We start from the raw sequence: 26685 nt of genomic DNA, 5'->3' as shown, positions 1-26685 counted from the left end.
TGCTGAACGTGGAAATATACGGAACAATGAACTTACCTACGCATAACAAAGACGCTCTACAATACAGCAGTTTTAGCGTAGACGCCGTTGGGAATAGGAAAATAAATGGTAGATGTCTGCTCCATGTAGAAACTTCGATGCATTTCAAAGTGATTCAATGAGCCTTCCGATCTGAAATTACTTCTGCATTGTGGAAGACGAATCTCGTACGTCAATGTCCATCGCAACGTCCATCGGAGAGCCCCCATGTTGTGGTGAGACAGCATCCTCGGCTATTGTTGGGAGATCATCTTGAGGACAGCCCAGAAGCCTTTTTCGGGCTCGGCTACACCTCTTCGAGCACCCTGGATCAGTCATACCCTTCAGCATCGAATCTAGTGAAGCCGACACATGCTGCCTATTCTCTGAGACTGATCGGAAATAACGTCGAATAGCCGCAGCAACTGCAGCGTGTCGTGGACATAGTTCCGTGGGTAAGGGTTGGAGACCATGGAGATGATGATGATGTGGTTTGCGACAAGTTCGTTTCCTGCAAACCCTATCATGTGCCTTGGGAGGCTCCGAGATGCATCTCGTAAGATTCGCTGAGGTGGTCGAGAGCTTGGCGAATTGTGCAGTAAGATCCAGCAATTCTGTCATAATTGGTTCGCCCCGGTTCTCCTCTGCAGTTGCAGACTGGTCTCGGTAATCTTCAGGGTGGGCTGCTATAGTATTTACATCAGCCATGGTGATATCGGAAGGCTGCTCTGAATGATGGTTGACAGACCTTTTTTTGTTAAGGAGGAGTATGAGAATAATATGTTTTGCGGATTGTCGAGATGCACTTATACCTTTTCTCTTTATAAGGTTGGTCAGAAAAAAATATGGTATGAATGAAAGACAAGATTTGAGCTTCATATAACTTAGTTTGACTGTAAGAATTCGGTATAAACTCTAGACTGTTTACTAACTTTTAAAACATTTCTATTTTTGCAATGCGCACGGAAAGAACTGTCTATGAGAACCAGGGTAAAGCTTCTGCAATCAAGTGGGCACCGATGAGTATTTGAGTTCATACAGCCTCGTGATGTTTTCACGCTGAATGGACATAAGCGATTTAAGATCATCGCTTATGCTTTTGATGAGGTGCAAAAGAAAAACTAGTCCCTACTCAAGCCATAGACGCACAAGATGGGCCTTACAAACTTTGACAAGTCAAAATTCAATTTGTGGCTGGGAGACGGTGTTGCTTCTTGTAACGACGCATACTACGGCGAATTGTCCTGATAACTAGAACCTATCCCCATACCTCACACATAGAAAGTGTTGGTTTAGGTTGTCGGTAATACAGAGAGACAGGTGAGTAATGATCATTGGGTCAAGCTTGTTATGACTCTAAATTGGGTTGTCACAAAGTGCGTTGACCATCAACGCTGAAGGAGACGATCTCGCAATACAGACGCCTGCTTCTACTGCTAGCAATTTCACATGTATTTTTGAGAGGCAGAAGCTCATGAATAGCGTCTAAAAATGTTCTAAAAGTTCTCAAAGATACCCGTTGACTGGTAAAAGAAAAGCATAAAGCGGATTGAGCATATAGAACATGGTACGGAGGGGATTCGGCTTCGCTAGCTCGATAGTCTAAACTCATTAATACAGGTATTAATATCCCAGGCTTTCATTCATTTTACCTTCTCATTGACAGAGCAACAATCTCTTCTCCTAGTTTTGGCCCCAGTTCTGTGCATCTTTATGTCACGCGGTTCGGTGCACAACTTTGGGTCCAAATCTCACAAAGACCGCACACATGCTTCATTTGGCCAAAGCTTATACGAGCGAGATTATGAGGAGTGAAGGGTATCTATTTTCCATGTGAGCAAGGAGAGTTGCTAAGCCACCACAACGAAACTTCGGAATGGTACTGCAATACCGAAGCAGATAAAAAGGATGGGCTGTGGCTATCCTGGTGAAGATGGCTATATTCTACGAAGAATAGACTATAAGATCATAGACACAGTGCTGCATATGTATCTAGGGACGACTGTAAAGAATGAAAAATAGATAAAGCATCAAGATGAAAGGGGAGAGGGGAGGATTTCAAGGGCCACAGAGATTAAAGTGCTGCTGGCTGAGAGTTGGATGGCAGGTTTAGATGACCAGCGAAATGCGCCACAATATGGCTTTCTGAACTCATTGTATGTATAGTATGAGTTCTGGATAACGATTCGACGAAAGAAAGTGGCAGATGTGATGCTTCCAGCGAAAGCTGCTGTATTGACGTGGATGTTAATGACATCCACGACGACGTGGGCCGGTAGAGACGACAGGTGCATCAGCCCTGGTCTTGTTCTCGATAGTATAATATAAGAGAAGAGAAGAACTGAGAATGGTCAAACAAAATCCCCACAGTGTACAATGGAGAGATGCATAGTTCGAACTTTGTTGCAAAACTTATATCAAAGCTCAACATCATCTAAAACATGCTAATCTCCTTATAGCTGATTATTCTTCTTCAAAGTCTACTTAACTTGCATTGACGACTATGTCCATCTTGTTAACAGGCGTTTTTCTGTGATGATAACCTACTTTTGTACCACCCAGGAGGACTATGGCTTGATGAAGTTCAACCCTTTAATGGCGTTTTAGGTGACTATTGGAGCCTTGGCCAAATCACTTTCACAGCCACTCATGCCGTTTGTGCCAATGCCTTGAAAGCCACTCATGTAGTTCATACCCTACATATAGTGCAAGTTGCTGGCATGGTTATTATGATGAGAAGCAGTAGTTCGGTTGGACAAACGTACCTACGCGTAGTCCTGGCATGATAGGAAAGAAACAGGCATTGGACGGATCTGCGGTCATAATCGAACCACAACGTGTGATGACGTGTGAAACAGAGATGCCAGCACTCTCGACCTCGAGATTAGTCTCCTCAAGGTCTAAGCAGTAGCAAAGTCGACGAGTGTACGTGCGAAGCACAGCTGAAGAAGCATCTCGGTGATTACAAAAACGGGGATAGTGTCATGAATGCCAATATGAGCTGAGTCTAGAAGAAAAGCCAACTCCTATCAGTTCAGTGATCATTGAATGGAACAAAGACATTGACAAAACGCTAACCCTAAGGAACTAGGGATTTCACAAGAATGTTGATGTCAAAAGGCCTTCAACTTCCCTTAGTGGTGCCAGAACGGTGATGTGATTGGAGGAAGATGTCACATAAACGCGAGTGTCTGACATCGCCTAACAACAACTGCAAGAAACTAATGGCTTGGGTATGAGCATGTCTTGTTGGGTGCATAGTTGGTATGCCTGGGTAGCATTTCCGAGGAGTGGTCAAGAGTTAGTCGTCTAAGTTGTGAGCTAGAAGTGTTATTTGCCGCTGAGACCTGTGGCTGAGAGCTTAATCCAGCCGAGAGAACCTAGAGGGCTCCATTGAACGGCCTTGATTTCGTCGAAGTATTTTGGTTTGTCAAACCAGTATCATTGATTCTCGTGGTGACGTAGGACCGTTGTGGGAGGTAAGATTGACAAACAAGCACTGTGAAAGGGTGAGCCAAAACACCTGCAAGAGATGCTGTTTGCGATTCGAGGAGAAGTGTCATATGCGGGTGTCGACTCCAGCGACCGTGCCAGCTACCCGAAGCATAAAATTCAATGGTACTTTTTGCTTCTCCATACTTGGGCGTGGTTATATGGTTGGTCGACGGATTTGATGGATTTGATGGATTTGATGGACTTTCTGTCTTCGAAGTGTCTTGGCTTTTCATGGAGCCAAGTGTGTTTATAAAAAGCTGGGATTTTGTAATCGATCGATGGAGGGAAACAATTCGAAGACTTCGATGGGCAGTGAAAGGGCCACAGGATCGATATATCTGATCGGAGTGGTAGATCTGGTACAATCTATGCTTTCGAGCGGTTGTGTTCAATGAACGGAATGGGGGCTTGATCTACTGAAACACCCAATTCACAATTGTTAGCGAAAAAATTAAAAGTTTAGACCACGAGCGGATACACCGATGTTTCCACCTAGCGCGGGCACTCAAAGTGGTGGGATATTGCTGTGTTGTCTTATGGACAGACCTCTCCTTTTAGCTCATATCACCACAACAGGATGCGTTGGTTCTTATACAAGATGCGTCGCCTATCGACCCGGGGGATCAATGACTGGAGAGAAGTGGTGCAGCCTTGTGTCTTCGGATATGACTTGGGTCCGGGAACTTGAGTGAAAATTGAATGATGTTGAACGGGTTCTGAGGAAGTGTAAAGTTGTTAGCACTTACGCTGGTTGCGTTGAACGAATGTCGGACAACTGAAAACTGTCTTCCAACCCACAAACAACTTCTCGGATACTGTAGGTGAGGTTGGAGGCTTATCCCAAGATACCTGTGGTCTGAAGCTCGTAAATGGTGATATTCGGATTCTGGACTCCGTAGTTGGTGTCAAAGACGGGCAACGTGGTAGGGGTGGTGTCAATCCGCTACACACTACGCCAGTCTGATCTTGCGCCGATGTCCCTCTCCTGAGCTGCGCCAGAGAAGACGGGGGCTGGATGAAAATTTGGAGTCCTCGGAGTCGTCAAAACGTTTGCACTCGCCTTGTCGTCTGATACGGATGTTGTCTTCTTGAAGGGGAAAACAAATAGTCGCGCATCGATATCAGTTTTCCTTGTCGTCGAACCAGTGTATCTTAAAAGATTAGATTGAAGGACCGGGATCGTATGGAGTTGTGTGCTCAGAATCTGTGGGCGCTAATTTGAATTGGGAGGTTAGAGAAGGCTGATGCTTGCATCGCGCGCACTGAATTATGTTCATTATGTGAAAACATCCAGATATTTCGCAGAGACTACCCTCTTTAGATTGTGATTGGCCGGCTATGTCCCATTTTCACGAGGACGGCACCTCGAAGGGATCTGTATGAAGGGGACAGCCATCGCAACGATCGGCAGGCTTTTGAGAGGGAATTAAGTAAAGCGGTGGACATGAAATGTAATTGTGGCATGTATGGCGGGAGCTCGCTTTTTGGTCGGGACGGAGAATCTGCTGAGGGGTGACTTTGAGGACCGATACAGATGGCACGTATCGTGTTCTCTCAGTGTATTAGGGTTGGAAATACTCATCGAGGGCACTCAAGTGGTCAAGCATCGCTTCCTGTGTAGAATCGGCATTCGGAGACTTCGCGATGATTGAAGACACGCGAGGCTCTTGGAGTGCTGGCGTAGTGTCTAGGCGAGTAATTAGAATGTTAGCACCTTGCATAACCCCATAAATAGGGATTGTGGAACACCAACAAAGGAAGGATTTATAATGACAGCGGTAATGCAGTCGATCGAAGTCAAGCCCAAGCTCACCCATGGCCATAAGGCTCTTCCGACCTGATGCTTGGGCCTTTGTCACTAAAGCAGTCGAGTCTGATGAGTTTATCAGGCTTTGTTGGGCAAGGGGGTTACTCTTCCGAGAGGTGGACGGTTTCAGTATCGCTTGACGTTCTGGAGGAGCTGTGGAGGCGAGCAGATCGTATTCGGTTCAGCTTCAGTGTTGGATACAGCACCGAAGTGTACCGAAGAAGACGGCTGACATTGAAGCGGGGAGAGGAACTTTGAGTATTGGCTAACAGTCGATGAAGTCGTAGTATGGGCAAACGTAGCAAAAAGCTTCCGTGGACATCACACGTATTTGTGGCCATCGCTCGACCGAGGGAATACCGCATAAGAGAACCAGTCTCACCCTTGGAACGCGCACGCCCTGGAGGTCAAAGGTAATGGCCTTGGGTTGAGGCATTCCGACAAGGCGCGCGGTGGCCACCAGCGTCTGGCTGAATTGATTGTTTGCGGGCTTCGGAGATGCACGAAAATGGCGTTTTGAAGAGAGAGGTTGTAATAGGAGTGTTTCTGATCATTGGAGAGAGGGCCGGACGTGGCTGAAGAAGAGATACGAAGCCGTGATGCAGGCAGCGGAAGGCAGTCGAGGCTTGATCGAGCCGGCGAGAGAGCACTTGCAGCGGCAAGATGGAATTATCAACGGCCAGTGGCGGACATCCGGGCGTGGGGCAGGGATGGGCTGCTTGATCCCCTTCCAGCGATGGAAAGGCTATGATGAAGCATAGGTAAGCTTTGGGAAGGCCTCAGACCGGTTTAGGTACTTCTCATGTGACAGGAGAGCTCGGCTGGAGAGAGTGTGCCTTTGCCTATCGGCTCATAACCGGTGTTTGCTCCTTGACTGGTCCAGCTGATACCAATATCGATATATTTGGGTTTGTCGCTGGATTCCTCAACCGGGTGGGTTTGAAGAAACTATATTGCGAAATTGCGGGGCTTTTGATGTCCTGAGACTGGGTTAGTAACCGTACGTAGCAAGGGACAATAACTACCCATCTGACACACAACTCGCGCGGGAGTAAAGTGCGCCTTGTTGCTGACGCAGGGTTACTTTGGAAATTATGGTCCCAATTCGGCATGCGAGACTTTCGGCAGTGGGTTCGGCAGGCTTGAGCAGTGCAAGGAACAGGAGAAATGCTGTCTTTGTTGTGCCGACAGCAAGCAGCAGTTTTGAAGCTGGCATGTTATCCGCCGGATTGGCCAACGGGATTCCGTCGGGTGCTGGTGAGACGTCGGCAAGTTTTCCAGTCTTGTGGTGCCGAATTTTCGCCTTTCTGGAGTCATGAGCAGGGAAAGCATCTTCACCAATTGACCGTCCAGTTTTGTTTTTGTCACGACGTGTACGTCGATCCCAGCGCAGGAGGGGGGGCGAGATTTCTGAAACGCGGATCGCTGCACAGGTCAATAGCGGAAGTCTGCCGTCGCTTCTGTGGTGCGTTGCAAAACCAACGTTATTTTGCTCGAGGACGTCGGCCGTCGGGATGGCGGAACAGGGTTGCTGCGCTCTATGACCACGACTCGAAGGGTTATGAAATCGTTTGGCAACGGGATTCTGGGTTAATTTAGCGGACCAAACGGTAGGCGCCATGAAACGCCAACGTTGCGTGCATGGCCTGCTCCAGAAACACCGTTGGATAATTCGAGTCCCCTACCTTGTAAGAGGAAGCCAAGAATACTTTTGGACGACAACAAGAGGACTGCTCCAAAAAGTGGACACCGTCCCATGAAATGCCTCGAATGGGGACTCAAGGGATGACCACATAGTCGAAATACTGGATAACCTTATGCCTGCAGAAATATTAGTTTGTTGCTGTGTGGGATTGCATTGACCTGCGACAGGTTGGGGGCTTACTTTTCACATAACGATACCCTGACACATCGGCCGGTCACCGGGGCGTGGAGAGAATCATTTGCGCGTGACAAGAGCAAATCTCGGTGACCGGTATTCCGCTTTTGGTCAGGCCTTAGACTATGGGGGATCTGATTTGATATGAAAGGCCGTTTGAGTCAGTTTGGAACCCGACCGAGAGACGTTCTTGTTCAAAACGTCAGGGCCTCGCTAATGCGTCGTGCGATGTGATGAAGGGAGGGCGGGGACTGAAATGATGGGAGGGATCTGTCGCTGCAGGGAATGGAAGACGGTTGCCATCATCGAAGGCAAGGGAGTCGTGCACTCGAAAGCGTGCGCAAGCTGTGAGCTTGAATTGCTGATGGAGGAAGACGTAAAACAGATGATATCGTGGGAGGACCTGAGCTAGTGAAGGAAAGTGGATGCTGATGCTCCAAATTGAAGCGACAGGTGGGCAAGCATTTCCACAACGCAGCATAAGAAAAAGTCAAGAGAAACAATTGAAGAGTATTCGACCTGATTGAATTTGAAATGAAAACATGACCAGCTTTTATATCGTGTTCTCCATTCTCGCATGTGAGAGGTGAAAGGCAACTGTTTTTTACGGGTTTGTTGTGATTGCGCTTCGAAATAGGTCGCAGTGCAACTCGTTCTCTATGTTAGCCGGATTTTTGAGTGGTTACAACTCACCTTGATTGCGTCTCATACATTGCCTGAAGTCTCAACAGACCAGGTCCCCGGGCGGCACCACGTGGAGGTTGTAGGAGTCCGACTTCGCCGCCCTTCCCCCATCAGCCCGATGGAGGCACCCCGTTTTGGGACTCAGCAACGTTGGAATGGTTCTCAAACTCAACTGAAGCTGGACCTTGGCTCAATCAAACCCACACGATTGGCCACGACTCAGAAAACTCCTAAGACAAAGCTTGGATGATTCTGGACGACTTGGGAAACTTTAGTTGACTCAACAAACTCCGTAGAGAAGGCTGGACTTTTTGTCAATCTTGGCCGCTTTACCACTCTGCCACATTTCTGCCCCTGCTTCATCACTTCTGCATTCTACGGCAGATCATCCCAGTTACCCTCATGGTGTGCTTGCAAATAGTCTTGCGGCGGGTTAGGCATTGAACCCTGGAAATACCGGCCTCCACGCACATTCACCTAACGCGGTCTAGAAAAGGAAGACAGGCCTTCGCCGCCTTCGCTCCACTCCAAAATTGACTTCTTCTCGGCCTTGATCATCTCATGTGACGATGTTGTTTGCCTCCCATTAAGACAGTCCCATCTTGCAGCCCTTTACGCGTTTGGCTAAATGTCTTTGAACTCTTGAGCGAAGACTTTTTTTGCTCATCGTTGGGTCCAGTGTATTGCCTGTTCTCGGCTTCTGCCTGGGCCGTCCCAGACACACGCGCCTGAGTCGTGTGATCGTGAAAGGCACTCAAAGGCAAGGGCCGGATCTTGTTGACAGCATCGTCTTGCTCGATCGTAGACTGATGGGGCCGCATAGCCTTGAGGAGAAACGCGTACCAGTCGCCATACTCTAGCATGAAGTGGAGGTCGCTGATTTGGGCTTGGACTCTTCTTTCTTCGGCTTGTGACTCCTCTAGCTGGACCTTGGCTTGTTGCAACTGTGATTCAAGCTCTTGGATCTTGTTGGCGAGGGCGGCGGAGTTGCTTTTGGCCTCTTACTTTTGCTTCTGCTTTGCCTCAAAGAAGTCTAATGACGATTGGAGCAGGTTATTATCGCGGGACTTGGTGGCGGCATCGAGGAGGGTTTCAGCCTGCTTGGACGACTCGGGGGAGAGCTCTCTCTTTTTCCATCGTCGAAGGGCCTCGGCAATGTTTTCATCGGTCTCATCCTCACTGTGCTTGCGCTTGGGCCGCTGTGGAAGTTCGTTTGAAGATATAGTGGGATGTTTGGTGACCGATACTTTGTATGTTTGGTGTTTGTGTGTATGTTTGTGTATTTGATTCAATGTAATTGTGTGGACTTTGCAATGTGATGATGGTGATGAAAATGGCGAGTTCCCATGCGAGTCTGGGATAGCATTCACATCTGCAGTATCACCATGGAGCCTTCCCACTCTGTACCTGATGGCAATGAGTCCATCAGCCGAAGGACAAATGCATTCATGAATATACTCATGTCACCACCCCAATAGCTTCCTCGTCTTTCCGAGACTAAATCTGGAAATGGTCCTCGAAATTTGCAAGCAAATTCGAGGGTTGCTTTCATCCCATCTAGCTACGACTGAGATAGCGGCGATGTTACAGTCACATCTGCTATGGGGGTCGTCTGGTGCCTGCAAAGTGAACAGGAGCACTCCTCCCCTCGCATCTCGACTCGAGAAGGTGACCCAAGTTTGCCGCACCATCAGCGTACCAGTGCCTTCGGGACTCCAAAAACCTACCGTCGATTGCCCGAATGGCAAATTACAGTAACTCCCACGATATGATCGAGATGATGAGCTTTCACATCAGGGGCTCAACCGTGCACCCCACGAGGGAACTTCCAATCGAGTCCAGTGAGACCAAAGCTTTTGATAATGATGGCAGAGAATTCGTTATCGACAGACTTGGCAAGAGCAGGTAAATCCATCGATGAAGTGGCGAGATCACTCCTAAAACTGCCCAGGGTCAAGTGTAGCAGAGTAAAATGGTCATACGGAACCCGTAAGAATTCCTCACGGTAATTGACACGACCGGAGCGAGACAGCCTCAAAGTCGGGACCAATCACCTTCGTATCATGACCAATTTATCGCTATTTCTTGCTTGACAATAAGGACCGGTACGCGAAGGACAATCGAATACCAGCAAGATTATGGCCGTTGAGGAAAAACAATGTCGACGTGAACTGGACTGCCACCACAACAACACATGGAGGCACTTTCGCCCGTTTGCACAACCAGACACCGACATCTGACCTTACGAAGCTTAGCGAGCCGATCTCCAGAACCCAAATTTCACCGACTTCCCGAAATCTGCTTTAGAGAACTGAAAAGCTAACACATCGGCACTAGTGGTATTTCCCGTCGGTCCCTCAACGCCAACCCCACAGACAGCCGACAATCGTAAGCCAAAGTTTGGTCGGTGACAGCGCCTCCGCCATTGGGCATTCTCAAGCATCTATGCTTTCTTCAACGACTTCCAGAGAGTACCCTCAAGTTTCAAGTTCTGAACAACAAAGCTTAGCGCACAGACTTCCGAACCCACCACGAGAGCTGAGAAACTCCTGCATCCGAAGTGACAAACACTCGACAATTGAGCTTTTTCGGAGGGTTTGGGCTACTCTCACTATGCAGATTATGACATAGAGAGGAGGTTAGTGCCAGTGGAAACCATCTGGGCCCATCAGCCAGTCACGGTGTGAGAAGTCCTGGGCTCTTGGAGAATGACCATGGAAATACAAGCATGATGATAGCACCGGCTCTTGACTCCTCCAGGAGACTTGGGTTGGCGAGAAATCATTATATCACCGATGACAGTCAATCATAAGAAACCTTGATCTACAACACTCGGCCCCACGTTGTCAATAGACTCAAAAGATGGTTACACGACCCCCATTCAACTGTCGGCCACTTCGTTCTATCTACTAAAAGTGAGAGTGGTTGCATTGCACACTTTTTTCATCTTTTCTTCGACATAGGCTGATGTATCTAGTTTCCAATCTGCTTCGGTTGATGCGGGCTACCATTAGATGAACCACAAATTCGAAGAATCATTCATTCTGCTTCTGACGATGACAAGCCGTCAAAGCTCAGCGAGTGATAAAGTGTTGTGGTAACTCTCTTGCATTACCGTCAAAATTTGAGTAAAAGTCGGGGGGGCTCAAAAGCCTCAGTAGCCACACGTCTCGAGACACCACCTTCAGTCAGGCTTCAAGGCATGCTATTTTTTCTACCAAGAAGAAGCAAGCCGTGTAAGACCTCACAAGCTGAGAGTTTCGCTACCAACGATTGACCTTGCCCCTCGTACAATTGGTCCTCCACCCTTCCACCCGCAGAAGAGGTTCAGAGCCTCGATACGACGACAACCGCATTGCTATTTCGTTACAACTTTGTGGCATGACAACGGCTCTCCACTACCATACTGCCTTCGAACCCCCACGTCTCACTGATAACTAGGAATGTTGAGCTTCTACCTGTGAATTCCAAGAAAGCCGGCCTTCGTGTCACAAATTGACTTCAACCCTGGTCATTTCAGCTTGAATTTGTTACTCTGGGGCTACATTTACCATTTCAAAATGGCCTAGAGACTCAAGATTCACAGAGTCACCCACAGAGTGGCATGCGCGAGTCTGATGGCTGAACATGGTACAGAACGAGTCAAAGTCAAGACCGCCCTTTTTGGGGCTTTCTCAAGATTTGAGGCGTCAATCCGTCACTGCATGCGTGCTATCGATGGGAAGTGGCTCTGCTAAAGTATCCCACATCTCTTTGCATGGGTTTACAGAAAAGACTTTAGGTGCCTTGGAAAGAATACTCCATGTGAAGTTATAGCCCATCAACCGCAATGGCACAGCAAATTCGTCCGCGACGAAACAGATGATTCAGCAAATATTTTCATTTGTTGCAGAGCATTCGTTCATTCTCTCCGGAATGCCTTTCATTATCGCATCGTCTATGGTGGGATAGTACATACCCGAATTTGCATTACAGCCTTGCATTCCAAGGCTGCTAGGATCCAACAATTCCCAAATCACAATTCTGCGCCTGGCCTTGTCAATTTCGGAATTCGAAGAGCACTTTAGTTAAAGAGTCGAGACCAGTCATCAAGAACTGTGGTTATCTGCACAAAGCACTGGAAAGGTGTTGCATGATAAGTTATAAAGCCTATCGGAAGTAGTCGGTTATAGATTTTTCTAAATAACAGTGATGCTTAAACCATGATGGGCATGTAGCAACAATACTACGAGTGTAGTGAAAGTAGATAGACATGTTTTACGTTATCTGCTTATACCGTCACAACAGAGAGGCGATGAGCCAAAGTCTGTATCTTTACTGGCTATATTTAAATTTGCCAATGCATCGTGTTGAAGCTCTCATGTCGTCTCGTTTACTCGTTGAGTGGTTGTAAATCTTCCTCTGCATTATTTGACTATAGGCACCAGGAATGTCAAAACCGAGCAGAAAACACCTCCTTCAGATCACCAGTGGGTGCTAAAGTAATGCTACCGTGCCCATGATGCTGCCATTTATGCGAAGCCACAATTCTCAGATTGTATTTCAATCATTCGCACCACCCGTTTGTCCCAGTTTTAAGTTAGTTCCGCAAACATCAATGCCAAACGTTGATCCCCTAATCTGCTGTTTTGGCGATTGGTCCTTCGGGATATTCCAAGGCCTCACCAGCTCTGTGCGATTTCGTGGAGGTTTTAGTTGTCAACTCACGTCCCACTTTCCAGTCCAGTTCCGTATGAAAATGAAATGTTATGAAACTAACAGCCGGGTTCAGGCGGGACTATGACAACTTTATGGCTAAATCTTCTAAAATTTAGGCACTCCTTTGCGAAACTTTACAAGTTTTAGGCTTGCGGCGGGGATGCATACCGTTGCCTTGGCCAATTTTCTCATCAGAAACGGTCTGTCATTGTTGCGGCATTAGCAGCTTGGAATACCTTCGCTGTCGGAACAGCCGCTTGGTGTTGTTGTTGCTGCTGCTGCAGCTGCCCCGAAGGCTGGCGAGATGATGAAAAGGTATAATTCCGTACATGGTTCAGACGCTCGAAAATCGACAATAGTCCGATGGCTGTACTGACTTTGGACAAGTTTCGGCGCTGTGCCAGTCAGTCATTGGATTCAAGAGTGGTTGTGGGCGAACTTACATCGCGCGAAGCGGTCCGATCACGGCCGAAGCTGCCCCTTCGACAGGTTTGATGGTCGTTCGTCTCCTGATAAAATTGTCGAGATCCCTTTGTAAAGCCCCCCTCCCCCATATATTCTCAGTGAAGACCCCTCCCCCAATCCGATTCAGCATGATACAAGGAACCCAAGTATGGTGGTCGTGAGTATGCTGGGAGGCACGGCTCGTGTGATGGCGCTTCATTGGTTGTTGTTTTGGTGACCGGTCGGAAGGGGGATGCTCTTGTACAGTTCTTGGTACTTCTACAGTCGCAGTCAATTGATTAGTATTGGCTATTGACTTTCCGCTGCGGAGCTCAAGGTGAACTTACGTTGATGTTGTTGAAATGGGACTGTTTGGTGGTCTCCTGTCAGCAATGGCCTTGATCATACAATACCTCAGGTTTTTACAGTTGCTTGTTCTTTCCAGTGCTATCACAAGTTAGTCTACGTACGGCTAACCAAAAGGAGAGATAGTAAACTTACTTTCAGATTGTGTTCCTCCGCTTCCCGTAGAAAAAGGACATCAATTAGGCTCATCCATGGATCACTTGGCACTTTGAAACACTTCCTTCGCGGGAATCCGGCTGAGTGCAAATGTCACTATATTTGTCGTTCAAATTTAGTAAGCAGACAGGAAAAGGTATAATTATCTTGGGCTATAAAGTAATTAGTGTTGGCAGGCAAGCATTGAGCCTTTGGAAATTGTACCTTTGCCGCCGAAGCCGCCATCGGTTGCTGCTGTTGTTGTTGCTGCTGCTGCCCCGAAGGGCGACGCGAGGTACTCGAGAACTAATCCCATAAATACGTCAGTAAAATTAAAAAAAAAAAAAAAAAAAAAAAAAAAAAAAAAAAAGAAAACTTGTAAGCATTGCACTTACGTTTGAGAGGTTTCGCTATTACACAAGTTAGTCGCGTGGTTCAAGAGTGTCAAAGGATGAACTTACGCGTGAAGCGCCACCACGCCCGTGGCCGAAGCCACTCCGGAAGGGCTGGTAGTCGCTAGGGGTATCGACGCTCAGCCGAATTGTTTGGGCGCGTTGGAGATGCTTGAAGATGGTGCTTCGATGAGGCGCATTGTTGAGAAAGGGCTGTTGACGGCAAAGGAGGAGTTGAGCGTGGGTGAAGGAGGGAAATGAACTCGTGATCAAGGCAGTGGAAGCTCCCGTCGTTTGGGTCGATGAGTCAGGAACGGGCTGCATTTGCCAACTGGCAGTGATGGACACCTCAGTCGGGGCAGGAACCGGATCATTTATTCTGCTACGTCTGCCGCTGAACCATTCAACCCAGGTACGTAAAAGTTATGGTGAAGCTCGCTTAAACTTAGAGGAGACTTTAGAGGACTTTAGGCTTAAGCTTTGTCAAACTTAGGTCTTTCTCATCTAATAACCAAGTTACATGGGTCTATGAAACAGTGCCTCTGCCGAGTTGTGTTGTGTGGTTTGCAATGCCTCGTCTCCATCTTTTAGGGTCTCATCCAGGCGAATGCTCACTGTCGTATAATTCCATGGTCTTCTGATGTTCAGTTCGGATTTGCCGAGGTTTCTGTGCTTGCTAGTCTTGTATGTAGTTCAATCCGCCAAGGGCTTTATATTAATATAAATGTAGCTAGTGAAACAGGAGGTAGATTACAGATGCGTCTGCCCCCGTTGCATCGAGAATTTCCTCTCCTATCTAATCAAGTCTCGTGGACGCAGGTTATCCCGCCTCACGACAAATTTCATTAGTTCTTCGGGAGGGAGTCGATCGTCCTGGTCCAAAAGTAATCTGATCAAAAAGGCCAGAGATGGAGGATAGTCTTTGACGCGGTTATCCGGACTGAACTTTTTAATCGTCTGATACCAGGATGGGTCAAACTCGACAGCGATGTTAGTGACGTCGTCAATAAAGTGGCGCCCCCATTCATCCTCAGCCTCGACATGAAGGGGTTTCCAGTTCGTGACCAGTGGTTGCCATGACTCGGCAGTGACGCAAAATATATCTCGCTCCATATCGGCAACTTGACGCCAGGGTTCGTAATCGCCTTTCCTGTGTATAAGTCCTTTTAGACCATAAATTGGAGGAGCAAAAGGTTCCGAGTGAAACCAGATGACATCACCAAGACCTTTATCCTTGGTGTTCTCCTGCATGTCTGGCCAACCCTGATTACTCCAATGCTTTGCAGCAACATCTTGTGACTCTTTGCAAGCCGTCCAAAGACCGGCGTGCCATAGATATGGAGATCTGTTTCTAGGACCAGCCGTTTGCCATTCGCAGTTCAAGGGGGCGAGTTGCCGGTTCTCGTTCAATTTGGTGTAGTGCAGACCAAAACGACCATTGCCCAATCAAAACATGCATCTTCCCATATTTGCAGCCGAATTTCAACAGGCAAGTTCGGGAATGGGTGGAAAGTGGCTCGACTCATGGTGGATCGAGCGTGGGTTGGTGTTGATTTGGAAGTCTGGCAGGTAAAAGAGACAGTGGGGGGTGTTTGTGCTATGGTTGAAAACTGAGTAAGAGCTTTATTTATAAGTAGCTCGACTTAATGGCTGATTGTGCAAAGTCCGTGTTGATAAAACCTTGAATTACAAACGCACGAGCCTCTGATATGTGAGTGGTAAGTTTAAGAAAGTCATCTTGTGACCCATGACTTTAAGTTTATTTCTTGAATCATATTGACAAGGCAACGAACAAAGGTTGAATGAGATCACGTAAAGAAAAGCATACTCTCGAGTATCCTGTTTTGGTCTTGTTGATTGCTGACGCTAGTTCTATTAACTCGCTACCATTATCTGCACGCTGAGATTCAGATCTGCCATGTGCTATGGCTTGGACAGGATGCTACTGGCGGTTCATTGGAGCTTGTTTGTCCCGTCTCAGAACTGGTATAAGAAAGTCGGCATCGAGGAGGTGACCCCAGCGTCTCTGACAAGCCGCATTCAATTTGCCCAAGAACAAGTAATTGAGATTTTCCGCAAATTCGCCCATATGACTGTCCGGATGTGGAATATGCGTACTAAAGCTCATAAGCGACCCTAGTTCCACGTACTCCTGGCCGGAATCGAAGATCCTACATCCAGCATGCCCTTTAGTGTCGTATGATTGCCATTCGGATACATCGTCGATCAACATAACCTTGGATCGGCCCCGAAGATAATTGTCGTCGGTTGCAACTTCGAAAAGTAGTCTGATCGCAAAGGCCATCGGTGGATAGAGGTCACGCAGAACAGTGGCGAAGTAGGTAGTCTTCACGGCCTTCTGCATTTCTTCGTCCCACGATGGGTCTAACTTGACACCGATGTTCAGAGGTTTCATCAATCGCCTTCGACCTCGAGCATCTTCGGTTTGTAGATATATCGGTCTCCAAGGTCTCAGAAGAGACTTCCATGAATCGGTGGTTGTGACGCATATGTCTCGAGTAAGATCTATAACTTGGTCCCGGGGCAAAGAATCGGTTTTCTGGGGGGAAACTACCTTCTTGCAACACCAATCGCGTAACTCACAGCGCATGCTGACGAAAAGACGTTTGAGTTTCTTTACTGCATCATGAGATTCCCTACAAGCTGTCAAAAGCCCTACGTGGACTATATAGGAATGCCATGTGTAGCCAGATTTTTTGCTCGAGTCATCGGTCTTCCAATCGTAGTCCCGAGGCCAGATGTTTCTATTTTCGTCCATATACAGGTAGTGAATGTTCCTACGCTTTCTCTCAGCTGTAAGCAGGCATCTTGCCAGATCTGCTCACGCAACTCGAAAGGTAGTCGGGGAAAGGAGTGGAATGTGGTGATGTCCATGATGAGCTTCGGGTGTCGGTTGCTACTGGCGGCTCAAGTGTTGGCTGACGGACAAAGAATAAGGAGGGAGTCGGACAGCAGGTGCTTGTTTACAGACAGTGGCGGCTCTGAGACTTTATGCGAGAGACTATCCAGGATGAGTCACTGTCCCAAAGAAGCTTTCTTGGATGTTGTACATTATTGGATGGCCGTGTAGGTGACGCATTTATTTGTTTTTGCTTGAACCTTGAAGTAAGACTTAATCGGATAATGGCAGAAAGTTCAACTGTAAAGATCCCATAGTATTAGTCACCAAAATCCAGAAGAATGAGATGTCTTTCGGGTTTCTACATTGGCAGTCTTTTGCAAATACTACATGGAGAAACCTCATTCATGAATCTTGAATCTCCCAATATATTCTACTGAGTGCCCATAACCAACGATTCACAAGACCAGTACTCTGTTCTAATCCCTAAATCCGCTTTTCATCGAATATCCTATGTGAACAATGTCTTAGCGAAGCCCAATCAGATTCCTCTCTCTTGAGCCCAAGATGCAAAAGCTGGGCAAAACACCACAGCCATCTAAACTACCACCGCCATCGTACAGCTGGCCTTCCCCTCTACGGTTGATTCATGTGACGAAGTTACCGAGGCAGCCTTCTTCATCCTGGGCTGCATAGCATTGCCTCTTGTGATCTTGAGCACCACCTCCTTATCACGCCTGGCCATGACCCGAACCAATTTCCGCACAGACAACCCATCCGGCGGAAGCTCGTAATGACCCCACCCCCGAGGGGATGTCTTTCGTTTCCAAGTCAATCTGTGCTTAAGAAGCCGGTCAACCTGATCCAAGAACCTGAGCATGGGAGTGTGTCGGACAAGACGATTTGTGGCCAAAGAATCGCTCGGCTCGATTCGGATATACTCATATTCGCAATCGTAATATACCGAGTGTTTCTCGGCGTTGCTAACGCTCTTCCAGCCAGAGTATTTATCGATAAGATAAATGAACCGCGGTAGAATCATTTCCTGAGTTGCTATTTCGCAAAAGATTCTAATGGCGAACGCTAAAGTGGGTAATAAGCGGTCCGTCGGTCGGTACTTTTCGAGCCCAGCCAGTTCAGACGTCCAAGCTGGGTCAAACTCGACAGCATATTCATGAATGTTAGATTCGCTGCGGTCAAAGGGGAGCTTGAATAGAGCAAGGGGCCAATAGCTGTCCGGGGTAATACAGAACATGTCCCCGGGGAATGTAGCCATGAGCCAGGGCTCGTACAGTTCTCGTTCTCGCGCCCACCCATTCCAGGTCACATCTACTCCTTATTCATTGCCATAAAACCATTTCCTCAGACCGCCATTCAAATCCGCGTCCACATACTCGGGATTCTCTTTGTAGAATGAGTCGTTGAGCCAGTACTTTCGCATGACCTCAGGAGACTCTTTGCAGGCCATCCACAGACCGGCGTGCCAGAGATAAGCAGACCGATTAGTGGGATGAGGTTTATTCCAACTGCAGTCCAGAGGAATGAAATCGCCCGTATTGACAAATCTCACGTAGTTTATGCCGTAGGATTGCTTCTTCTGAGCCTGTGGCACCAGACTTTCTAGGCCAACACTGTCCCAGTTCCATGTTGAATAGTCATAAATATGTGTCGTCCGTTTCTTGATTGCTGACTCCCAGATTTGGAGCCGGAGCTCACACGGGAGCTCTGAGAAAAGATGGAACGTGTTGGGGGACATTACTAGAAGCTTGTCAGCCTTGATACGTGAAGGTAAAAGATCTGGAGCTAAATTTGGGATAAGGACGAGTTCCTGAGATGGATCTCTGTGTTCCTTAAGTATGCCTTTGTTGTGTTGCTTTCTTCCAGAAAGTAAATAAAACTTCATATAAAGTCACACCCAGATCTCCCCAATGAAGTCAAGAGTGTGTTTCAAGGTTCAATCGAGAACTAACAAGCTCTCTAGCCCATAATAGACACATCAGTCCTCCCAAACTTGATTCTGGAAGCATATGAGGACCAGAAACACACTATTTTACAACATGCTTTCCCGACAATATTGATCTGGAACTATCCCATTTGGTTTCTGTGACTTTTCAACCAAAAGCCCTATTCCATCCTGGTCTTGGAGTCGAATCCTCGCATAAGTACCAGAACCATCTTTTTCGATACAAAGTATCTGTTCTCTCCCCACCCAAAATTGTGCTAGAATGGCCAAAGCCATCATAGACACTCTCTATAGTGCGGTTGACACCTCACTCCTTTACAGCTCCTGCTTGATTTTGCCGCAAAGTAATGATAGAAAAACAATCCCTTATAACGAATTTCGGCCCACGCCCAAGACGAAAAGCGCCCAAATTCTGGAGCTTGTCCTCCAACAGTCTGTCCAGATGGTCAAAGAATTCGAGCACCAGGCTATGACAAACGATACGTGCCGAAGATGAGCCAGGTTTCATGCTTATTTCTACATATTCGTGATCACAGTCATAAAATGTGTCGAGACCAGGTTGTGTATTGTCGTCATTTATCCATCGAGCATTCCTATCGATAAACCTGATGGGTGGCGTAGTAAAATCCCTGGTATGTGCTGCCTCGAACACCAACCTGATCATAAAGGCCAGCGAAGGCGGGAACTTCTTTATGGGGTAGTAGTTGTCATTCTGTGATAGCTTGATGTTCCAAGAAGCCTCGAATTCGAAGGCGAGTCCTCTGAATACTCGCAGTGGGTAACAGTTCCCACGGCGCGCCCTGCCCTGTTAAATGCGACGCAGAAAACATCTCGCGAGGGGCAGATGAAGATTTTCTGTTGCTGTGATTCATTATTCCTCTGTCCTTGATCAATAGGAGGAATTATTGATACGGGCCCTCTCCCATGGTACCATTCGCGCTTGTCCAAGGTGAAGTCCAAAGTGGTAAGGCCAAAGCTAGAGCAGCTGAATTCGACATCTTGCTGCTCTTGATGCTTCATTGCAGCTGCTCGGGAGTCCCAACATGCCGTCCAGATACCTTGTTCCAATTCGCAACCTGACCTCGGTCTCCGAAATTCGTCTTTGGCGGATTTATCCAGTGGAACCGGAAATCCATCATGGTCAAGGCCGATGTAGTGCAGGCCACCGGGAATGGCCTCTGGTGAGCGAAATGAGGATTCCCATATCTGCAGCTGAATTTCGGAGGGCAGTTCTGGGAATTTATGGAAGCTTGAGGCTGCCATTGTATGTCGACTTTGAGGAGATAAAAGATAGAGAGACTCCATGATGCTTGGTAGAAGAAAACATGTTTCTTAGATAGTGGCCTGTGGTTTTGACTTTACAGGAGGGTTCACGCACAAGGGCTTTGTTTATGGTAAAGTTTAACTTTTGACGCTTGGCATTGGCACGAGATGCTGTTTCTGAGGCATCATCTGCCCAGTTGATCAACTCAAAATAATACACTCATAAACGCAGCTCGGGCAATACACCAGCTGCAATCACAATTGCCCGCGGCATAGTTCGTTGCTGGAGATGGCTACTAATATGCAATTACTTGACCAAAGTGCGTCTAGACTACTCACTCGTTGTGCGCTCAATAGCTACCAAAAAGGGAATGCGAGTAAACGAACGTAAAGCGGCCAATGACTCATCCGGCACCCGACTCGGGAATAGCGTCAAAGATGGCTGAGCACCCAAGAGCCTCATCCGACTACAAAAGCATTCCATCACCAGTAACAGATCCATCAGTAAATTACATCAACCACTATATCACATCATTTCACATCCAACACATCAACTATCATGGACTACTCAACAAAAGACATCGCCAATGCTTACCAGTCAAAGCGACTCGAGTATGTCCGAGCCGACAAGACCGATGAAAACTTTAAAAAGATTGCTCTCACCATCCTTCAAGATCCTGTCATCCAGGCCCTTTCAGCACCCACCATGCTCTTGCCAAAGGGGCCAAAGGAGGTCGACTCATACATAGACTCGGTTGTCAACTCTTTGCTCGGTGTCGCGATATACCTCAGAGATGATGTCGGCGGCGACAAGACAGAAGACAAGGACAAGAAGCCTCCGACTATCATTGGCGTCATGTGCATCGGCTGGGGAGGCATCTCACCCACAGTTTCCCATCATCGAACTGCCGAGATTGGTATCTCTCTTGTCAAAGAGCATCAGGGCAAGGGCTACGGAAGAGAAGCCATCAACTGGATGGTAGACTGGGGCTTCCGACACGCTGGTCTGCATACAATCGGTATGACTACTACCGATTATAACCCTCGAGGAGTGTATCTTTACGAGAATATTGGTTTCAAGCTGGAAGGCAGAAGGCGGCAGACAGTTTGGATGAATCGCAAGTGGTACGATCTGATCGAGTTTGGAATGACGGAAGACGAATGGGAATCACTTCGGGGTCTTGATACGGAACAAACATAATGTATTTGGTCAATAGCTACTCATTTGAAACATGTTCGCGAAATGGCCTGCATCGCATAGGATTCTGTACAGGGAAACTGACGCAAAAGAGGCAGGCCCATGCTCATATTGACCAGGGTTGGTGACAGTCGAATGGCGAAATCATGCACGTGTAGGCAGACCCCAGGGGGCAAGAAAACACCGGACCTTATTATAGGGTGTCAAAAAAAACCTTAGCAAAGAGTTCCCTAAGCTCAGACTAGATTTACTCAGTATTTTCAGCGCTTAGGGCTAAGGTCCTGAGTTTTCTTTCCTCCCCTAGGCAGAGTAGTTCGCGGTGCATCGTAGTCGTTCAGCTCACGCTCTATTGAACATGACGCCGTCAATAGGTGTCCTATCTGGAAAGACAGCGATTTGGATAGGCAACTGTCTCGATAGACGAAAAGCAGCCTCGGAAGCTGCTTCAGTTCGCAAGTCTTTCAAGGTTGCTGAGTAGCAGCACATTGATCTGGGTTGTGGAGTGCGCCTGAAGGAGGGCTGCCGAGAAAAACAAGTCAGCCAGTCGTTGACCGACTGAATTGTAGCATTTGTCGCGAGGGGAGAATGGCTGCCAAACGACGTCACGATGTGTGCGTTCCTCGGAGAACAATACATTGACGGAGGGACAAAACAGTAGCAGCAGGAGCATGGCATCGACTGCACAGAAAGCGGTGATCTGAAACGGCTGTGCATATTCCAGTGAATGGGATGGTGTTCCCTGCCGAGAGCGCACCCCTTATCCGATGCCCCGAGGTGCATGCAAATGCTTCCAGAATCAGGCGACAGCCAGAACCGCTGCAGGGCTTTGGGTACATATGGCCGGAGATGTAGGTTGCGAGTGAGCAAGTTACGCCAAGTGATTGCATCGAGGAGCAGATCATCTACTCGTACCAAAACGTACCAAGGCAGTCGTAATGATTCAGAAAGTTGGATTCTGAAGACAGGCCAGTCCAACCTTGTCGAGTAGTGAAGCGGAGCAGACGCCGAGATGTCGTGCACAAACACTAATGCCAGCCAAAAGAGATGGCAGAAATGGCAAGGACAGCGACCATGAGTGTAGCCGGCTAGTTTCATCACCGTATGCCAGCTTCTTACCACCCCTTACGTCTGACACAGCCTCGAAAGGCTGGAAATTGTGAAATGGCATTGCGGAGCACATAGCATCAGCGGCATCTGTCCGTCGACAGCCCGGCTTTACCCTCAAAGGTGCCTAATATGTCGCTTTTGGCTGAAAAGTGAGTGGTCCCGATGGCTGCCTCCAATGCCATATTAAGGGGGCCTACCGCCCCTGTGTGATGAGAAGTTGAGTTGGACTGTCTTGACGGCAGAACAGCAAGCCCTTTTATACGATCATCAACACAGTCATCAGGACATCTAGCTTTTCAGCCAAAAGTAGCATCGTACGCACCAGTGAGGTCAAGCTGGGCTGTCGACAGGAGAAAAAGGAAAACGTATCACAGTCGACATCCCACTGCCGAAGTGAAGCGCCCTTCCCACGATGATACAACGCCACGTGTTGGGATTGTTGACCACGTAGAGATGTGTAAAGCATGTAGCTGCATTGGAGACCTGTCGTTTGTAGTTGTGTGAGGATCGTCGATGCCGTAACTTGTTCGTATCGAAATCGGTCGTCGTGCGTTTGGATTAACATCGCAGGCGGTCATAAATGAGTCGTCGCTATGTTTCGCCATCGTCGTCGTCCATCGTATTCGTCGGTCGCTCGGTCGCTCTCGTCGCTCGGTCGTTCGTTTGATCGTTCGGTCGCTCGTTCGTGAAGGGTACTTGTATCGTTGGTGCTGGCTTACTTGTGGCGTCGTTTATCGTTCGGAGATCGTCAGTCGTTGTCGGGTCGTTGACGTCTTTGTTGTACGCGCATTGTGGTTGGTGATTGTTGACTGGTAGTGGACGGTCAGTGCTTGAAGATGTAGATGGAACAGGCAGTACTGACAGTTGCTGATGTCGGGAATGCTTTAAGGATGATGACTGGCGTGCGGTCTGTTGGGTTTGGGATGACGAAGGCGTCGCTGAACGCGTGTAATAAGTGCGTCTGCAGAGCCATCCATCGCCACAAGAGGATATGTTATTGGACAACTTTCTGTCGCAACGCGAGCGACACGTTTGACAATCGCGTCATCCCGTCGCCGCAAGAAGAGTACGCGATGGAGGCAGCGGCGGAGTCAACCAGTATCACCGGGAGTCTTTCTCGCCTTTTCTCCAAAACTCTGGCACAAGGACCATCGTCGGTCGGAGTCCAAATGCTACCCTCTGGGGGATGCTGAAACGAAGGGTCGAAGTGAGAGGCCAGCTCTTGCACAGGTCTGATCTACGCACATACCGAAGTAGAGAATACTCAGCAGTGATCAACACTGTATGCGCAGTCCCGCCTTTCCCTGGACCCAGCCGAATATGAACGTGGGCAACATTCACGCGTTGCGGAGAGCTGTACGCACGTTCAGCGCTCACAATTGCAGAGACCACCGCATCTTGGACATTTGGCCGACGATCAAGGGCTCAACATCCAACGATCCTTGGGGAGATCCGACTGCCATCGCGAGACCCGATCCTTGTCTTGCTTGGTGGGAGTTATTAGGTCTAACAATAAGGTCAGGAACTTTGGCATCGGGGAAATGCAATCGAGGACCGACTATCCGAATGTGCTGCCATTGTGCTTTCGTATGGGCGACAGGTCGAGCTATTGATGTGCCTCTTCGCTGATGCCCTCTGTTCGCCACGTTTGTCTGGAATTCATGAGGAGCTTCTCCTACGGTGTTGATAAGTGAGGCAAAAGGGCACTGGCAGCAAATCTCGAAGACCTTCCTTCGCGAAATCGATTCTTGCCTCTAGAAGTTTGTCTCCCGAAAACAAGAATGAATGACCGAGACGTCCTCCGAACATTACATGGAGAAGGCGTTGTGTCGCATGTCTACATCCCTTCACAATCGCCTCCGGCCGCTCGAGGCGGAATACAGATCACCGACCTGATCGCGGCCTCCACTGGCCTGTACATGACGATCTTGTCTCTTTGCGTGCTCTAGGCGTCAACATGTTCGTGCTAACGGTTGCACGAATGTGGTTCGAGGAACGATTGTGGGACACGCTATTGGGCCGCGCTTGTGGAATGCAGTTGTCGCACAAGGTTTCCTGTCGTTCCAAGGCGAGTGGTAAGGGATCGTGCTGCCTACAAATACCGTGGTGGATTGATTCTGAACAGAATAGCCGACCGCCTTGCCATCGGTAGGCAAGAATCTAGTAAAGCCACATCAGAAACCACGAGAGGGATGTGCTCAAGTTCCGCCAAGAGATAATGGCTGCTTCTTCAACACGAGGTCTCAATTGGTCTCCCCCATCGGAATTTGTATTGTGAGAAGACCGGGTTGTAAAGAAAGAGACCTGAGGGTTCGTCGGAGCGAATGAAGTACCCCCCTTCTTAACGATCCGATTGCGAGTCGAATAGCTCGATAAGGATCAGCCACCCTCGTAGAAGATTACGTCCAGGCGGCGGTGTCAATCTGTGGCAAAATTACAATCGATTATGGAGGTGCTCGAAGCCTTTGGCACCAACCAGCGTATTGCGACTGTGTGTATGGCGCCTGTCTCGGGATCAGTACTTCCTTGGCGGCATGGATTGGCTGGTATGATGGTGAAGACAGCGGCACGAGGGTCGCCATCGAAATGTAATATGTGTGGGCGGAGAAGATGGGCAGCAATGCCCATGTTACCGCGGCATGTTCAGCTCAGAAACGGCTAATATCCAACATGGGTTATCCTTTGTTTATTCCTGTCTACCGGCTTCGCTGAAACTGCGGCAGTGTGTTCTCCCTGTCCCGACTGGTTGCGAGCTTCAAAGCACCGGGATAAAGATGGTGTTGGGTTCATGACACACGTCAACGGCAGGTCATTCTCGCCGAAATTGAGGAGCAGGGGAGGGCGGTCCAAGAGTGCGTCAAGGTAAGCTCAAGATGTGTCGCAACGATGCGAGTGAGAAATATTCCGGTTCGGCTGGTCGCAAGTAGCACTCATGGCTGGGTGGCTGGGTCCAAGTGCTTTTGCAATATCCAAGTAGTGGGAGACACTGTCAAGCACGGTGGAATCATTCCGGTGACTGGTCGGCGACAAGAAGAACCGGTCAAATGCCAGTGACTCTATTTCCGAAGGGGAATATTCTTTGCGGCATGAGCCTCAACATTTACGTAGCTGTCTGACAGCCTCCAACCATCCTCAGCCAACAACACTCGGCAACCTGTGCAAGATCGCAGATTCGCCAAATGCCGAAGTCTTGGCTGAGGCGTTTCACATCCGAGTCTTCAGCGGCGAGGAACTCTCCGGTGCTTCAAGTGAACACTGAAGCTTTGCTGGTTTGGTCCGATTCAATTGGCAGCAGCAAACGGTCGACATGCCCGTCGTCTCTTGGTGACATTAAAGGTGTCGGCGCCGTAAACAACTCTAGGCGGTCGCTTCAAAGTCAGGTTTTGGCAACTGGGCTGAAGATGCGCGGGTGCCCATAGGGTTGAGGCATCTTGGGACAAGAGTCGATGATAAGTTTCCGGCCTGCATTCCAGCCCGATAACAGGCATCAGAGGCAGAATGACGCCCTTCATCTTTGGGGAAAGCTTGACAGGATGTTGAAGTCGTCTCGGAAGGCTTTGTCAGTGCGACCGGCTCAGGAACAGTGAATCACAACAGCATGGCGCTGAGGTTGAAGCAGAACAATTCTCGCGAAGATGTCTATGACGAGACGAGCGCAGGATGAATCAAGAGGGCGCAGGCGATGATTTCGAGGGCGAAACTAGCAAAATGTGGTTCGTCTCCTTCGCCTCGTGAAAGCTGAACTGGTTCACATAGCCAACCGCAAACTGTGCAGCGACTCGAAACAAATCAGCTAGGGGACAAAGAGAGCGTTTATGTCCCCGAGCTCCAGCTATAGGCCCAGTTCTCAAGACTTTGTGCCTGCGACACAGCTTGCAAATCCCCGAGCAGTATTCACGGCAATGGCAGAATCGAGTCACCGCACGAAGCCATGTCGTTTCGCGACTTGTTGCCGCCCAGTATCAACCACAATGATAGGTTCGGTCGGGGTGCCGTGTCATGGAGTCGAAGGGGGCGGGTGTAGCATCTACGCTTATGCTGGCGGTCATGGCTTCGATTCAGTCGGAAGCAAGGAGGTGCTGGTGGAAACACCACAGTTTCGTCTGTGACTTCGACTTGTTCGCCGGCCGGAGACTTCGTGTTGCGCTCCTGGCCATCGTTCTACTGAGGTGCGGAAAACTGTTTGCCCATCTCAACCAAGAGCCCTCCGGGCTACGCAGTGGTGTTTAGGTCGCCTCTTGTCATTGCAATTGACATGACCATGACAGGTCAAGGCAACGTGCCTCGCAGAAGAGTCGCAGGCCTCTGTGATGCCATGAGGGCTGCGAAGGCATGTAGATAACCGTCGAGGAAGGCAGCGGGAGCTCTTGATCTTG

At 48.5% G+C, this 26685-nt stretch overlaps 6 protein-coding genes; 1 reads left to right on the top strand and 5 right to left on the bottom strand.

The window, feature by feature from the left end:
• Window positions 1–177: 177 nt before the first annotated feature.
• FFUJ_12612 (uncharacterized protein) lies at window positions 178–726 on the bottom strand (the record flags this gene model as incomplete). The annotated part of the gene is made up of 1 exon (XM_023582238.1): window positions 178–726. One exon carries the CDS (start codon window positions 724–726, stop codon window positions 178–180), a length of 549 nt encoding a protein of 182 aa, XP_023434797.1.
• A 13984-nt stretch (window positions 727–14710) lies between these two features.
• On the bottom strand, window positions 14711–15169 carry FFUJ_12611 (uncharacterized protein; the record flags this gene model as incomplete). Its single annotated transcript, XM_023582237.1, has 1 exon — window positions 14711–15169. The coding sequence occupies one exon, from the start codon at window positions 15167–15169 to the stop codon at window positions 14711–14713; it is 459 nt and encodes a 152-aa protein (XP_023434796.1).
• Window positions 15170–15860: 691 nt separating this feature from the next.
• Window positions 15861–16697, bottom strand: FFUJ_12610 (uncharacterized protein; the record flags this gene model as incomplete). The annotated part of the gene is made up of 1 exon (XM_023582236.1): window positions 15861–16697. One exon carries the CDS (start codon window positions 16695–16697, stop codon window positions 15861–15863), a length of 837 nt encoding a protein of 278 aa, XP_023434795.1.
• A 679-nt stretch (window positions 16698–17376) lies between these two features.
• On the bottom strand, window positions 17377–18534 carry FFUJ_12609 (uncharacterized protein; the record flags this gene model as incomplete). XM_023582235.1 has 2 exons in its annotated part: window positions 17377–18010; window positions 18173–18534. The coding sequence occupies 2 exons, from the start codon at window positions 18532–18534 to the stop codon at window positions 17377–17379; spliced, it is 996 nt and encodes a 331-aa protein (XP_023434794.1).
• Window positions 18535–19431: 897 nt separating this feature from the next.
• FFUJ_12608 (uncharacterized protein) lies at window positions 19432–20004 on the bottom strand (the record flags this gene model as incomplete). The annotated part of the gene is made up of 1 exon (XM_023582234.1): window positions 19432–20004. The coding sequence occupies one exon, from the start codon at window positions 20002–20004 to the stop codon at window positions 19432–19434; it is 573 nt and encodes a 190-aa protein (XP_023434793.1).
• A 559-nt stretch (window positions 20005–20563) lies between these two features.
• Window positions 20564–21205, top strand: FFUJ_12607 (related to GNAT family acetyltransferase; the record flags this gene model as incomplete). Its single annotated transcript, XM_023582233.1, has 1 exon — window positions 20564–21205. One exon carries the CDS (start codon window positions 20564–20566, stop codon window positions 21203–21205), a length of 642 nt encoding a protein of 213 aa, XP_023434792.1.
• Between the last annotated feature and the right edge of the window lie 5480 nt (window positions 21206–26685).

Source organism: Fusarium fujikuroi, chromosome FFUJ_chr08, assembly GCF_900079805.1.
Source record: "Fusarium fujikuroi IMI 58289 draft genome, chromosome FFUJ_chr08".
In the NCBI taxonomy this organism is placed as follows: Eukaryota; Fungi; Ascomycota; class Sordariomycetes; order Hypocreales; family Nectriaceae; genus Fusarium; species Fusarium fujikuroi.
This window is presented reverse-complemented; position numbering and strand designations above follow the sequence as displayed.